General features: G+C 42.6%; 1 protein-coding gene across 2 annotated transcripts in view; it reads right to left on the bottom strand.

Moving 5' to 3' along the window:
* Positions 1-12,112, bottom strand: part of PHEX (phosphate regulating endopeptidase homolog X-linked) — a 225,339-nt gene that overhangs the window by 167,293 nt on the left and 45,934 nt on the right. For both annotated transcript variants that reach the window (XM_029930947.1, XM_029930946.1), the window contains 2 exons: positions 5,066-5,134; positions 2,165-2,281 (listed from right to left, as the gene is read on the bottom strand). In XM_029930947.1, the coding sequence (XP_029786807.1) occupies positions 2,165-2,281; positions 5,066-5,134 (186 nt within the window). The remainder of the gene's footprint in view (positions 1-2,164; positions 2,282-5,065; positions 5,135-12,112) is intronic.

Raw genomic sequence — 12,112 nt, 5'->3', positions numbered from 1 at the left:
TAAATTTGCCACCTCCTAACTCACACCTCACGCAGGACTCCCCGCCCTAGCACCACCGTTCACCATCAACACTCCCATAGTTTGAACTATGATTCAAAGCTCTGTCCAACATTTATTGTCTCTGTCAAACCTTGGCAATTACATTCCACTTGGCTCCTATCACAAGAGCCATTCCATTAACAAGACCTCCCTTTGTGAACACTTCTCTCTAGCTGATACTGGTTAAATGCACACTTGCATGGCTAGATTATTGTGGACCTTTTGTGCTTGGCTAGGCTGTCCTGTCTCCCCAGATTCAGAACCTTCCCTAGTACTATGTGTCCCACTAATTTTGAATGACCTAGGGGTGTAAAAGATGGGAGGTGAGAGTTACTGGCTGGCCAAAAATCTATGCACCATAGATGTTTCCAGACAAAAATCACACAGGGCTGAGGGACAGACATCCACCCTCTCTTTTCTAAATGCTTCAGTGCCCTCAGCTTCTCCCTCCTCACCTCCACAGGAGAGAATTCATGAATCTTACAGCTTCCTGGCTGAATCTGAATCGTTGCCTCAGAGAATGTTTCTCCTCCCTCTCTACCAGGGCTCACAGCCCCAAAATGAAGCCCTTTGGCCTCAGAGCTGTTTTCAGCTCTCTGCCAACTACCCCCTCCCCCCCCCCCCCCCCCCCCCCCCCCCCCCCCCCCCCCCCCCGCCATGGATTTGTCACTTCATTTAGCCTCTCAACAATTCCCAGTCTTGCCTCAGCCCAGCTGTTTTTAGTTCCCTTTTTGGTCCAAATCCCTGGCTCAGGGCAAGGTCTTCCCCCCTGTATCAGAGCTTCAGTCCAAATTAGAGCTCTGGGTCTCCTATTTGCCTGGGAAGGGAATCCGGATGGCCTCCAGACATGACTGAGGGGCCCAGTCTTTGACTCCAGAACATCTGCAGCCATCTTCACACACTTTCAAAGGTGATACGCAGGAATGAACTTTCTGCTCAGCAAGGAGGAGTTCAGACAGAGGTATGCAAGCACATCACTGCAGCTGGGAGAAACGAAAGCCTCCCGACCCTCACCGATCGCTCCTACTCCAGACCTCAACACTGCACCGCCACTGTGCCCACCGCCGCACTGGGCAGCCCCTGGACTCACACGCGACTCCGTGTTTTTACCAACTTCTGTTATAAAAGACTACCAATCCATATGCAAGACCTTCTTGATAAAAGTATTTTTTGTCCACTACAAGTTATCCTCATAAGCAGACTTCACATGTGCTCCGTCTGGTCCCGAGAATGCATAGGAATTTTATACCTTGCTTCTTCAACAAAAGAAGTTATACTCTGAACAAAGCTAACCACTGAGAACTTCTCATTATTCTCCTTCAAGTTTGTTCTTAGTTCTCTACCCTGAACCTGAAAGAACTTAAAGGAACTTACACAGAATATAGCTTGTGACACAATGACATTCAAGTGAGGCAAGAAAAGAATGAAAAACAGGATTAGATACAAGGTAGCACCACAGGAGCATGCCCTATATACTTTCTACATCAAATTATATGTCAAATATCTAGTTTGGGTAAGCAGACTTCCCAAAGCCCCAGTCTTAGGTCAGAATAACCCTGAGTGGGAATGATATAAAGAATAAACTAGATTTAAAAAGTCGGTTAAGCATCCGACTTCGGCTCAGGTCATGATCTCACAGTCTGTGGGTTCGAGCCCTGCATCAGGTTCTGTGCTGACAGCTCAGAGCCTTGAGCCTGCTCAGATTCTGTGTCTCCCCCTCATTCTGCCCCTCCCCCGCTCGCTCACTGCTCTGTCTCTCGAAATAAAATAAAGACATTTTAAAAAAACATTTAAAAAATAACCTTCCCCTCAAGCCAAATGGATACAGATTTACTAACTATTCTTCTATAGGAACCACACAGAGGTTTTTCAGGAAAACAAAGAGGATCTCCCTGGTGCTGCTCTTGGGCCACAGCTGAGCAGCATCTGGAGACAGAAGGACTGAAGAGCTTTTCTCTCTGTCATGGTTCTTCTTCCTGTTACTTCCCAGAGGGGATGCTATTCGTTATACCTTGGGCCCAAAGGACAATGCCACAGAATGCTATTTTTGTATTTATTTTCACTCATAATATACTTCTTTTAAAATAAGGAGGAAAAGAGAAAGATATTTCACATTAAGACTTACCTCGGCTATCTTAATTTCCAATCTAAGCACTGACTTCATATCATGCTCCGCTCGGGAGCTATTAGCTCCCAAAAGCACAGCAGTATCCACCATGAACTTGTAAAGGGCATCCCGATACTACAAGAGATAAAGAAGCAAGTGACCATGACAAGAGCCTATTTGAAAGTATGTTTCAGGGACAGAGAAAAACAGAAATAGCAGGTGGAAATAAATGATTTTTCTTCATTTTCACTCTGACTCAAAGTACGGTACAGGCATTTGGCAATACCAGCCACCCACCTACCACTTTGAGAGAAAGAAGCTACTTGGGTACTGTTTCCATGAGAGACAGAGATGTCCAGCCACCAAGGATCAAGAGAACTAGTTTTCTGGCAACCAGTGGTATTATGGATACACGAAACATCTCCAAACGAGCCCAGAACAGAAAGTTAAAGGTCAGACTCCTCTTTCCAGGCGAGTGAGGCTTTAATAAAATAATGGGAAAGAACTGTTGCTAAAAGCAGGAGGCATGATACATGAAGACTATTGGAAACTGTGATTTACTCTCTTCTAGCTCAATTTACCCACCTTCACATTAAGAAATAAAAGATCAGTGATTACAGCTCTGTCTTTTCAGTTTTGTATGGATTTTACAAAGGGAAAAAAGAAGGAAGAAAAGAGAGGAATCATAAAGAGAAACCGAGCAAATAGCAGATACAGAGTTTGCTCCTGGCATGTTCATAAACCCATTTCCAGGCTGTTCTATGCATTCATCACTGAAGAGAGACCCTACTCTGTGGGAACTGTACAATCTTGTTGAGGGTCACTTCTCCTTTCAGATTTATTTGTGAGAACTCAAAACCCCACATAATAAATTATCTCACAGTCCTGTTATGGGACTAAGATTTCCTAACATAAAGACTCTAGACCTATATAGTGCTTGCATATAGCAGGGCCTTAACAAATATTTGTTAATCAGTAAGCAAGTTTTGCAAATAGTCTTAATTAGAAACAATGTTTTGCAATTCCCAGTTCAATTTAAGAAATTATTTAGTCAATCAATACATGTATAAAAGGTCTTGCTAGGCATTTTGTGCTTATGGAGGAGACAGATAAAAAAAATTACATAATGCATGAGTCTGGGTTCTCAATACGTGATCCAGTGAGGGAGATAAACATGTAATTACTAACTGTAACACTAGAGAGACAAAAATAAGTTCCTTAACAAAGCCGCTAAGTGTTTGGAAATTCAAGAACTGAAGAATTGCAGTCTGGAGAAATCAGCACGGAGCACTTGAAGGAGAGAGGTTCAGGAACAGGGACAAGACCTCCTGTGAGTTGAGCAAGCTGCCTTTGTTGGGGGCAAAGTAAAAGTAGATGAGAAAGCGAAAGTGCTTTGGAATCTCATCACAGAGAGACTTTGAATTCCCTCTGAAGGAACTCAGAGTCTAGCACGTGAGCAGAAGCATGCTGGGAGCTATACTTTGAGAAGAGGACTTGTCCACTGGTGCTAAGGAGGCGATGAAATGAACAGGAGGAGACACCAGTTGAAAGGCTACTTGTTGTAGTCAAATTAAGAGTTAACAAGGATCTGACCCAAGGTACTCAAGACAGAAAGGAGGGATCAGATGGCACAGAGATTTTTAAGTCTCTGACTCTTGGTTTCAGCTCAGGTCATGATCTCAGAGTTCGTGGGTTCAAGCACCCCATCTAGCTCTGCACTGACACTGTGGGGCCTGCTTAGGATTCTCTCTTCCTCTCTTCCTGCCCCTCCCCTCCTCATGCTGTCTCTCTCAAAAAAGAAACACTGGGGTGCCTAGGTGGCTCAGTCGGTTGAGCGTCCAACTGCAGCTCAGGGTCATGGTCTCACAGTTCTTGGGTTTAAGCCTCGCATCAGGCTCTGTGCTAATAAACAGCTCAGAGTCTGGAGCCTGCTTCAGATTCACTGTCACCCTCTCTCTCTTCCTCTCCTGTTCATGCTCTGTCTCTCTGTCTCTCAAAAATAAATAAATGTTAAAAAAAAAACTTTAAAACAAAACAAAACACATGCCAATCCTCTTTGATGAGTGTCCTCGCACAGAAAGTTAGTTGCCTAAGATCTTACCTAGCTTCCTGCCCTTCATTCAGAACCTTCTGGAGACAGGGCTTAGTATCGACGAAAGTGCAGGGACTTCCACTGTGAGCCAATGCTTCCCAGTTTAAGTTTCTACATTCTTAGGCTGGCCCAGAAACCAGTGAACTCCCTAGTCAAGGATACCTTGGGACTGAGGGTCCTTTGGAAGTTCAACCAAGTTTCCAAAATGAATTGAAAGTGTCAGGAATGAAGAAGCTCTACTCCAATCTCCGGGAACTACTAGTTCTCCAAGCCAACCCAAGAAGTTAATTGGAACTGATCCCATCTGGATCTCATTAACCTTACATTAACCTGTGGCACCTGTTAAGAAAACATATCCCTGGACCCCACTTCAAGTCTCCTAAATCGGACTCTCCTGGGCTGCAGCCTAAGAATCGTCATTTAACAGGACGTTCCCAGATGATTCTTAAGCCGCACAATCTGAAAACCAAAGGTTACCGATGTCAACGCAGCTAACACCCCCACCACCACCACTTTACTTCTGCGAGGCACAGTGAGCTCTCTACAGTTCTGAAGAGCGGCTGCAAGCTCATTTCTTGGTTACTTCACTTAGGTGTGCTGTATCCCCAGCTCGATCAACAGGACACTGAGCCTTGATGCCCAGACTTCCAGAAGACAGGGAATGCCATTTGTTTGCCTGAATAAAAGGCCTCTGTTTCCTGCATTGGGAATATGGTCATCCAATAGTCACATTGCTCATGTCCAGTAAAGAGGCAGGGATTTTAGAAAAATTTATGAACCCAACAACAGTCTGGCAAGGTGCAGAGTTGAATATGAGTAAAACTTACAGACTTGGCTTCTGTGCTGTTATCCAGGTAGTCTTCCCTCACAGCAAGGGAGAGAGTTGCTTGGTCCAGCTGTTGAGACAAAAGATAAAGCATTCTACTTGTAATGTCAATTCGTACAAACCCTTTTAACAAGAGTCATGAGATCTCCATTCTAGTCACAGTGTGGGTCTCTGTCACCATTACACAACTGTTGAGTGCACTCAGAGCTACATGCAAAGACGCACTTCAGCAATGACAGAAATTATAAAACGTCAGAGACTCGCCCTTGCTTCATGGTTTCTAATCCTTCTGAGGTTCTGTCAATACTGAATAGCATCAAGGCTTTCTGAGTTGAAATGATTTGGGTTTCCCCCTTCTTGTGGATAAACAAAAGCCAGAGAAATGATGTGGCTTTCTCAAGGTAACATGGCTAAGCAGGGCTCAGAGAAGAATGATTGTCTCCTGTCACCAGATCCAGTACACTTCTGAAATAATACAAAATCATATTTTACAAAATGCCAATCTGGAAAGGGCTAATTAACCACTTTTTCTACCTCCATACCCCTAAAATACTGTACTGCATTCATTTTTTTTAAGTTTATTCAAGAAAGAGTACACTCAAGCAGGGGAAGGGCAGAGAGACAAGGAGAGAGAAAATCCCAAGCACGCTCCATGCTGCCAGCGAAGAGCCCAATGTGGGGCTCAATCCCACCAAGAGTAAGATCATAACCTGTACTGAGATCAAGAGTTGGACAGACGCTTACGTGACTGAGCCACCCAGGAGCCCAGATTTTTTTAATGTTTATTTATTTTTGAGAAAGAGACAGAGACAGAGCATGAGTGGAGAAGGGCAGAGAGAGAGGGAATCATAGAATTGGAAGCAGGCTCCGGGCTCTGAACTGTCAACACAGAGCCCAACATGGGGCTTGAACTTATGAACCTTGATACCATGACATGAGCCAAAGTCAGATGCTCAACTGACTAAGCCACTCAGGTGCCCCCTAGATTTTTTATTTTAAAGGAATCAAATGATAATTTTGTTTTGAGATATCTTTGCAAAATTTAGAGCTCTCTCTGGAAAGTTTAGGATAGATGATAAAAATACAAATAATAATCATACAACTAAATAACCAGAGTTCTTATGGAAAACTAGAGCATAATTTCTTGAATTGAGCACTCTCAGCACCTTAAAGGCAATCAAAGGGGAAAGGACAGTGTTTTCAAAGAATGTGCTACAACAACTGGACATCCATTTGCAAAGAAAAAAAAAAGAACCTTGATCCATACCTCACATCTTAAATAAAAACTCAAAATACGATAATAGACTTAAATGTAAAACCTAAAACTATGAAACTTCTAGAAGATAATATAGGGGTCTTTGTGATCTAGGGTTAGATGAAGAGTTATTCAACATAACAGCCAAAATCATGATCCACAAAAGAAAAAGTTGGACTGCATCAACATAAAAACTTTTGCTCTGTGAAAGACACTGTCAGGAGACTAAAAAGATGAGCTAAAGTCAGAGATAAAATATTTGAAAATCACACATATGAAAAAAGGACTTGTATATAAAGAGCCCTCAAAATGCAACAGTAAGAAAAAAAATCCAATATAAAAGCAAGCAAAAGATCTGAACGGACAGTTCACCAAAGAAGGTATGAAGATGGAAAGAAAGAGCATGCATGAGAAGATGCTCGACATCACTAATAACGAGGAAAATGTAAGTCATAAACACTAAAACACCACTATACATCATGAGAATGGCAGAAACAAACAAACAAACAAACAAACCCCAAACAGCCAGCTGACATGCAAGCTGTCCAGGATGGGGCAAAACTGGGCCACTCACACATTGCTGCTGGGAATGCGAAATGCAGAGCCACTTCAGAAACCAGTTTGATAGTTTCTCGTAAAGTTAAACAGACACTTACACGTGACTCCACAATCCCACTCCTAGGTATGTGCCTAGGAGAAATAACTTCTGCTCGCACAAAAAGCTGCATGCAAGTCTATTTATAATTGCCAAAAACTGTAAACAACCCAAATGTTCTTCAACTGGTGAGTGGATAAAAGGTGATACACAAGAGAACACTACTCAGCCATAAAAGGGAATGAACTACTGATACATGCAACAACACAGGCAACTTTTGATCACATTCTGAAAAATGAAAAACTACAGGGACAGAGAACAGGGTGTAAGGATGGGGAAAATGGTTGACTATAAAGGGGCAACATGAGGGAATTTTGTTGGAGGTAATGGAACTGTTCTGTGTTCTGACCATGGTGATGATTACATGAGTTTATGCGCTTCTCAAAATTTATAGACATGTATATCACAGATAGTTAATTTCACTGTATGTAAATTTAAAATACATATTTTTTTTACTTTAAAAAATTTTTTAATGTTTTATTTATTTTTGAGACACAGAGATTCAGCATGAGCAGGGATGGGCAGAGAGGGAGACACAGAATCAGAAGCAAGCTTTAGGCTCTGAACGGTCAGCACAGAGCCCAACACGGGGCTCGAACCCACGAACATGAGATCATGACCTGAGCCGAAGTCAGAGGCTTAACCAACTAAGCCACCCAGGCACCCCCCTTTTTTAAAAATAATTTTAATGTTTTATTTAAAAATAAATATTTTTTGTGGTGCCTGGGTGGCTCAGTCGGTTAAGCGTCCGGCTTCGGCTCAGGTCATGATCGCACGTTCGTGTGTTCGAGCCCCGCGTCAGGCTCTGTGCTGACAGCCAGCTCAGAGCCTGGAGCCTGCTTCAGATTCTGTGTCTCCCTCTCTCTCTGCCCCTCCCCGCTCATGCTCTGCCTCTCTCTGTCTCAAAAATAAATAAAACACTAAAAAAAAAATTTTTTAAATAAATAAATAAATATTTTTTAAGTTCTAGATCTTCTCTAAATCTATGGCTGTTCTTTCCTGAGTTTCAGCAACTACCTAAACACCAAATTAAAATGGATCCCAACATATTTTCTGATTTACATAATTCACACAGGAAAAAATTAAGCCAAATTAAGAAGATGGACAATCTAAATAACATCAAAAATTAGGAGCATCTGGATAAAAACTGTATCCTAAGGCATATATCATTAGTTTATATGACGGTACACTGTTTTTATCTATCTCTAATTCTTCTTCACTTTTCTATAATCTCAAATAGTTTCTTTCTTTAATACATAAAATCTGCAGAGGATCATAGTTTTCCATAAAAAATCTCCTTCATATGCAACAAATTCTACAAAGGCCAAGTTAAGAGTTAGTGCTGTTATGAAACATTCAAGGAAAAACATTGCTCTTGCTTCAAGGGGGAAAAAAAGAGGTATTCATAACATCCATCTTGTGTGCATGTATTACTAAAATCCTCAAATTGCTGTGTTCAATCTTCTTGTCTAATTGGCCCCAAACAGCCAAGTTGTAAGCCAACCTGGCTTCATCCTAACGAAATTCCCAATCTACCGCCATTTCTTCCAAAAATTTAGTGAGCCAGGATCCTGAAACACAATATTATGATTAAGATGCTTTGGCTTTCAATTAGATCTGGACAAGGTGGAGCAATCTTGTGAGCTTTGGTTACACAGAAAAGGAAACTTGGGAGACGATATCAAGAAAGCCAAAGCTTCCCTCTGATGAAACAAAGTTAAATCCGCGTATTGTAAAAGTTTAGATTACTCAAGTAAAGTTACTGGACTTTTTTAAACTTTCACACTCTTACGGTTTCTAGGGAACGATTTCAATACACCAAACAGAATAAGGTCTGTCAACTAAATCGCTTTAGAAGCATATGAACTCTTGAGGCAAATGACTTTCTCAAGAGACCAGCATTAGGACACTGTGTTATTCGAGGTTTGTTAATCCTTGCATTTACAAATGATCTGAATATCCCAAGTAGAAAATAAAATACGTGTTTAGGAAATCTGATATATTGAACTGAAGGATGAACTTTTTTTTTCTCCAAGTACAAAAACCTCAGTTTAGGAAACAAAGCAGTAACACAAAAAGAAACATCTGACAAATTATGATTTAGAAAAAGAAACAGCAAAGCAATTAGAAAAACTTCATTTCCAAGAGGATCTCTCTTGTCATCCTTATAAGTTTTGCTAAAAACCAGACAAAAGCAGGCCACTGCCTAAAGAGGACTTTAAGTCACTGTTTCAGTAACAGATACTGAGACAACCCTGGCCTTCCAAACATTCTTTCAGGAGCATAAATATTCAAGTCCTTTATCGTCCTTTAAATCCTCATTCTTGTTATCTCCTTACATGAAATAAACCCAAACACATGTAGCAAGGTATGTTTTGGAGCTTTAACTTCTGCTGTTGCCTATAATTCTGTATTTCCTTTCTCCCATTTCAGCCTGTGGGAAATCCTGTGCCATTTCGCCATGGGGGAGCTTTACAGCGGACCACTCTGCGGATGTGAGCAACCCCTGCTCCCCCAGCTGCCTGGCCTTGGCATGGGGACACCTCTGCTCACTGGAGATGTGCTTTTTATCTTCACCCAAAGGCACTGCCACAGTGCTGTGCCTTCTCAAAAAGAGCCCTTTCTCTTAGCCCCATGAGTTTACGGGATTAGAAAAGCTAAAAACATTGACAAAAATAGGATGTGATGGCAAAAGAACTCTAAGTGCATTGAGGGAGCAGAGTTCGAGGTAAGAGACTTCTCCCAGAGCAAAAAGATCTCCTAGGCAGCCAGAGAAGTCCAAGGTTGTGATGAGCAGACCGAGCAGCCGCCACCCTAGAAAATGGCAGGACCGCAGAGTGGGAGGCCTGGGGCTCCGGCAGCAGAGCTGCACACTGGAAGGGCCGCTGCGGGCTGAGACCATGGGTTTCTTCCCCGAGCAGGTAAGTAAGGGGTGAAGGATCTCCTACTGGACCCAGACAAGGCTAAGAAATGAGGCAACCAGAAGGTGGGGGAAATGCCCAGAGTGGGTCAGTTTCCCACGACAAGGTGGCATAGGAGCTCAGACAGAGATAAGACCAAAGGAAACTGCCTATTTCTCATACACGTGAACTTGAGATGAGAGGTACATTGGGTACCAAAAATGAAGAGAGTCAAGTGGTTGTTCAAATGGTTCTGACCATTTGCCTCAGGTACCTCTTGTCATGTGCTACGATGTATCAGTATCTATCTTGTAAATTGTCACCAAATTCACTTCATTTAAACCTCACAGTGACAGTGAAAAGTACATTCTAATTCACCTGTCAATACACCTGGGGAAAATGACACTCAGACAGGGGACGGAATTTGCACACAGATACTCACTGAGTAAATCACAAAGCCAAACCATGAACCTCAAAAGCCTACACTTTTTTCCACTACCCTAGTGATTTTCAAACTATGTTTTACAAAACTTAAAAGATGCTCCGGAGGGGCGCCTGGGTGGCTCAGTCAGTTGAGCATCTGACTTTGGCTCAGGTCATGATCTCACGTTCGTGGGTTTGAGCCCCGTGACAGGCTCTGTGCTGACAGCTAGCTCAGAGCCTGGAATCTTTCTTCGGACTCTGTGTCTCCCTCTCTCTCTGACCCTCCCCTGCTCATGCTGGCTCTCTCTCTTTCTCTCATAAATAAAATAAAACATTAAAAAAAAAAGATGCTCGGAGGCAGGAGGCAGTACACCTGGGTGGCTCAACTGTTTAAGCATCTGACTTTGCCTCAGGTGATGATCTCACAGTTCGTGGGTTTGAGCCCCACATCAGGCTCTGCACTGATGGTGTGGAGCCTGTTTGGGATTCTCTCTCTCTCTGCCCCTCCCTGATTGCGCTTCTCTCTCTCAAAAATAAATAAACTTTAAGGAGCACCTGAGTGGCTCAGTCAACCATCCAACTCCAGGTTTCTGCTCAGGTCATGATCTCACAGTTTCATGAGTTCAAGCCCCACGCTAGGCTCTGCACTGGGAACTAGAGATGCTTTTGATCCTCTCTCCCTTGCTCTCTGCCCCTCCCCCACTATCAGTGTCTCTTTTTCTCTCAAAATAAATAAACTTGAAAAAACACTGCTCCAGAGGCTCCAAATATTTAATCAAAATTTTTATACTTTTAATTATTTCTAATAAAATCAACACTTAGAAATTCTACAACACTGGCAGCTACCAATACAGTACTTTTTGTTTTCTTTAAATTTTATGCAGATGTCACAAGAAACCTTCTCCAACCATATCAAGACTCAAGCTTGAACTTTTTTTAAATTTTTTTAATGTTTTATTTATTTTTGATAGAGAGAGAGAGAGAGAGAGAGAGAGAGAGAGAGAGAGAGAGAGAGAGAGAGCATGAGAGGGGAAGGGGCAGAGAGAGAAGGAGACACAGAACTGGAAGCAGGCTCCAGGCTCTGAGCTGTCAGCACAGAGCCTGACGCGGGGCTCAAACCCACGAACGTGAGATCTGACCTGAGCCGAAGCCGGAAGCTTAACCGACTGAGTCACCCAGGCACCCCAAGCTTGAACTTCTTTTAACTGTGTCATAATTACAAAGACTATAGCTCTATTTTGTTAATTTAAGTGTGTGACTATTCACACAAATAGTACAAACAGGGACCTAACTGAAGCAAACGTACACCTGCACTCAAATACCAAGCCATAATCAAACACATCAGTTTGGAACAGTTACCATCTTGGCAAACGAGAGCAGTCCTAAGTCCATGAGTACCTCCTCGTATCTGGAGACTAGTCTATTCATTGACAGTCCAGGGTTTCCCGAATCCATTTAACTGAATATTAAGTATGCAAGGCAAGCTGTTAAAAATTGGTTACCACATTCTTCTATTCCCCATGTTTCCTGTAAGCTGATATTATTTTTTTCCATAATATTTTATTGTCAAATTGTTTTCCATACAACACCCAGTGCTCTTCCCCATAAGTGCCCTCCACCATCACCACCACCTCTTTTCCCCCCTCCCCCTTCCCCCTCAACCCTTAGTTCATTCTCAGCATTCAATAGTCTCTCAAGTTTTGCATCCCTCTCTCTCCCCAACTCTCTCTCCTTCCTCCGCTCCCCCTGGTTCTCCATTAGGTCTCTCCTGTTTTCCTGCTAGACCTATGAGTGCAAACATACGGTTTCTGTCCT

Source organism: Suricata suricatta, chromosome X (genome assembly GCF_006229205.1).
Source record: "Suricata suricatta isolate VVHF042 chromosome X, meerkat_22Aug2017_6uvM2_HiC, whole genome shotgun sequence".
Lineage (NCBI taxonomy): Eukaryota > Metazoa > Chordata > Mammalia > Carnivora > Herpestidae > Suricata > Suricata suricatta.
Note: the sequence above shows the minus strand (reverse complement) of the source record. Positions and strands in the feature narration are given on the sequence as shown.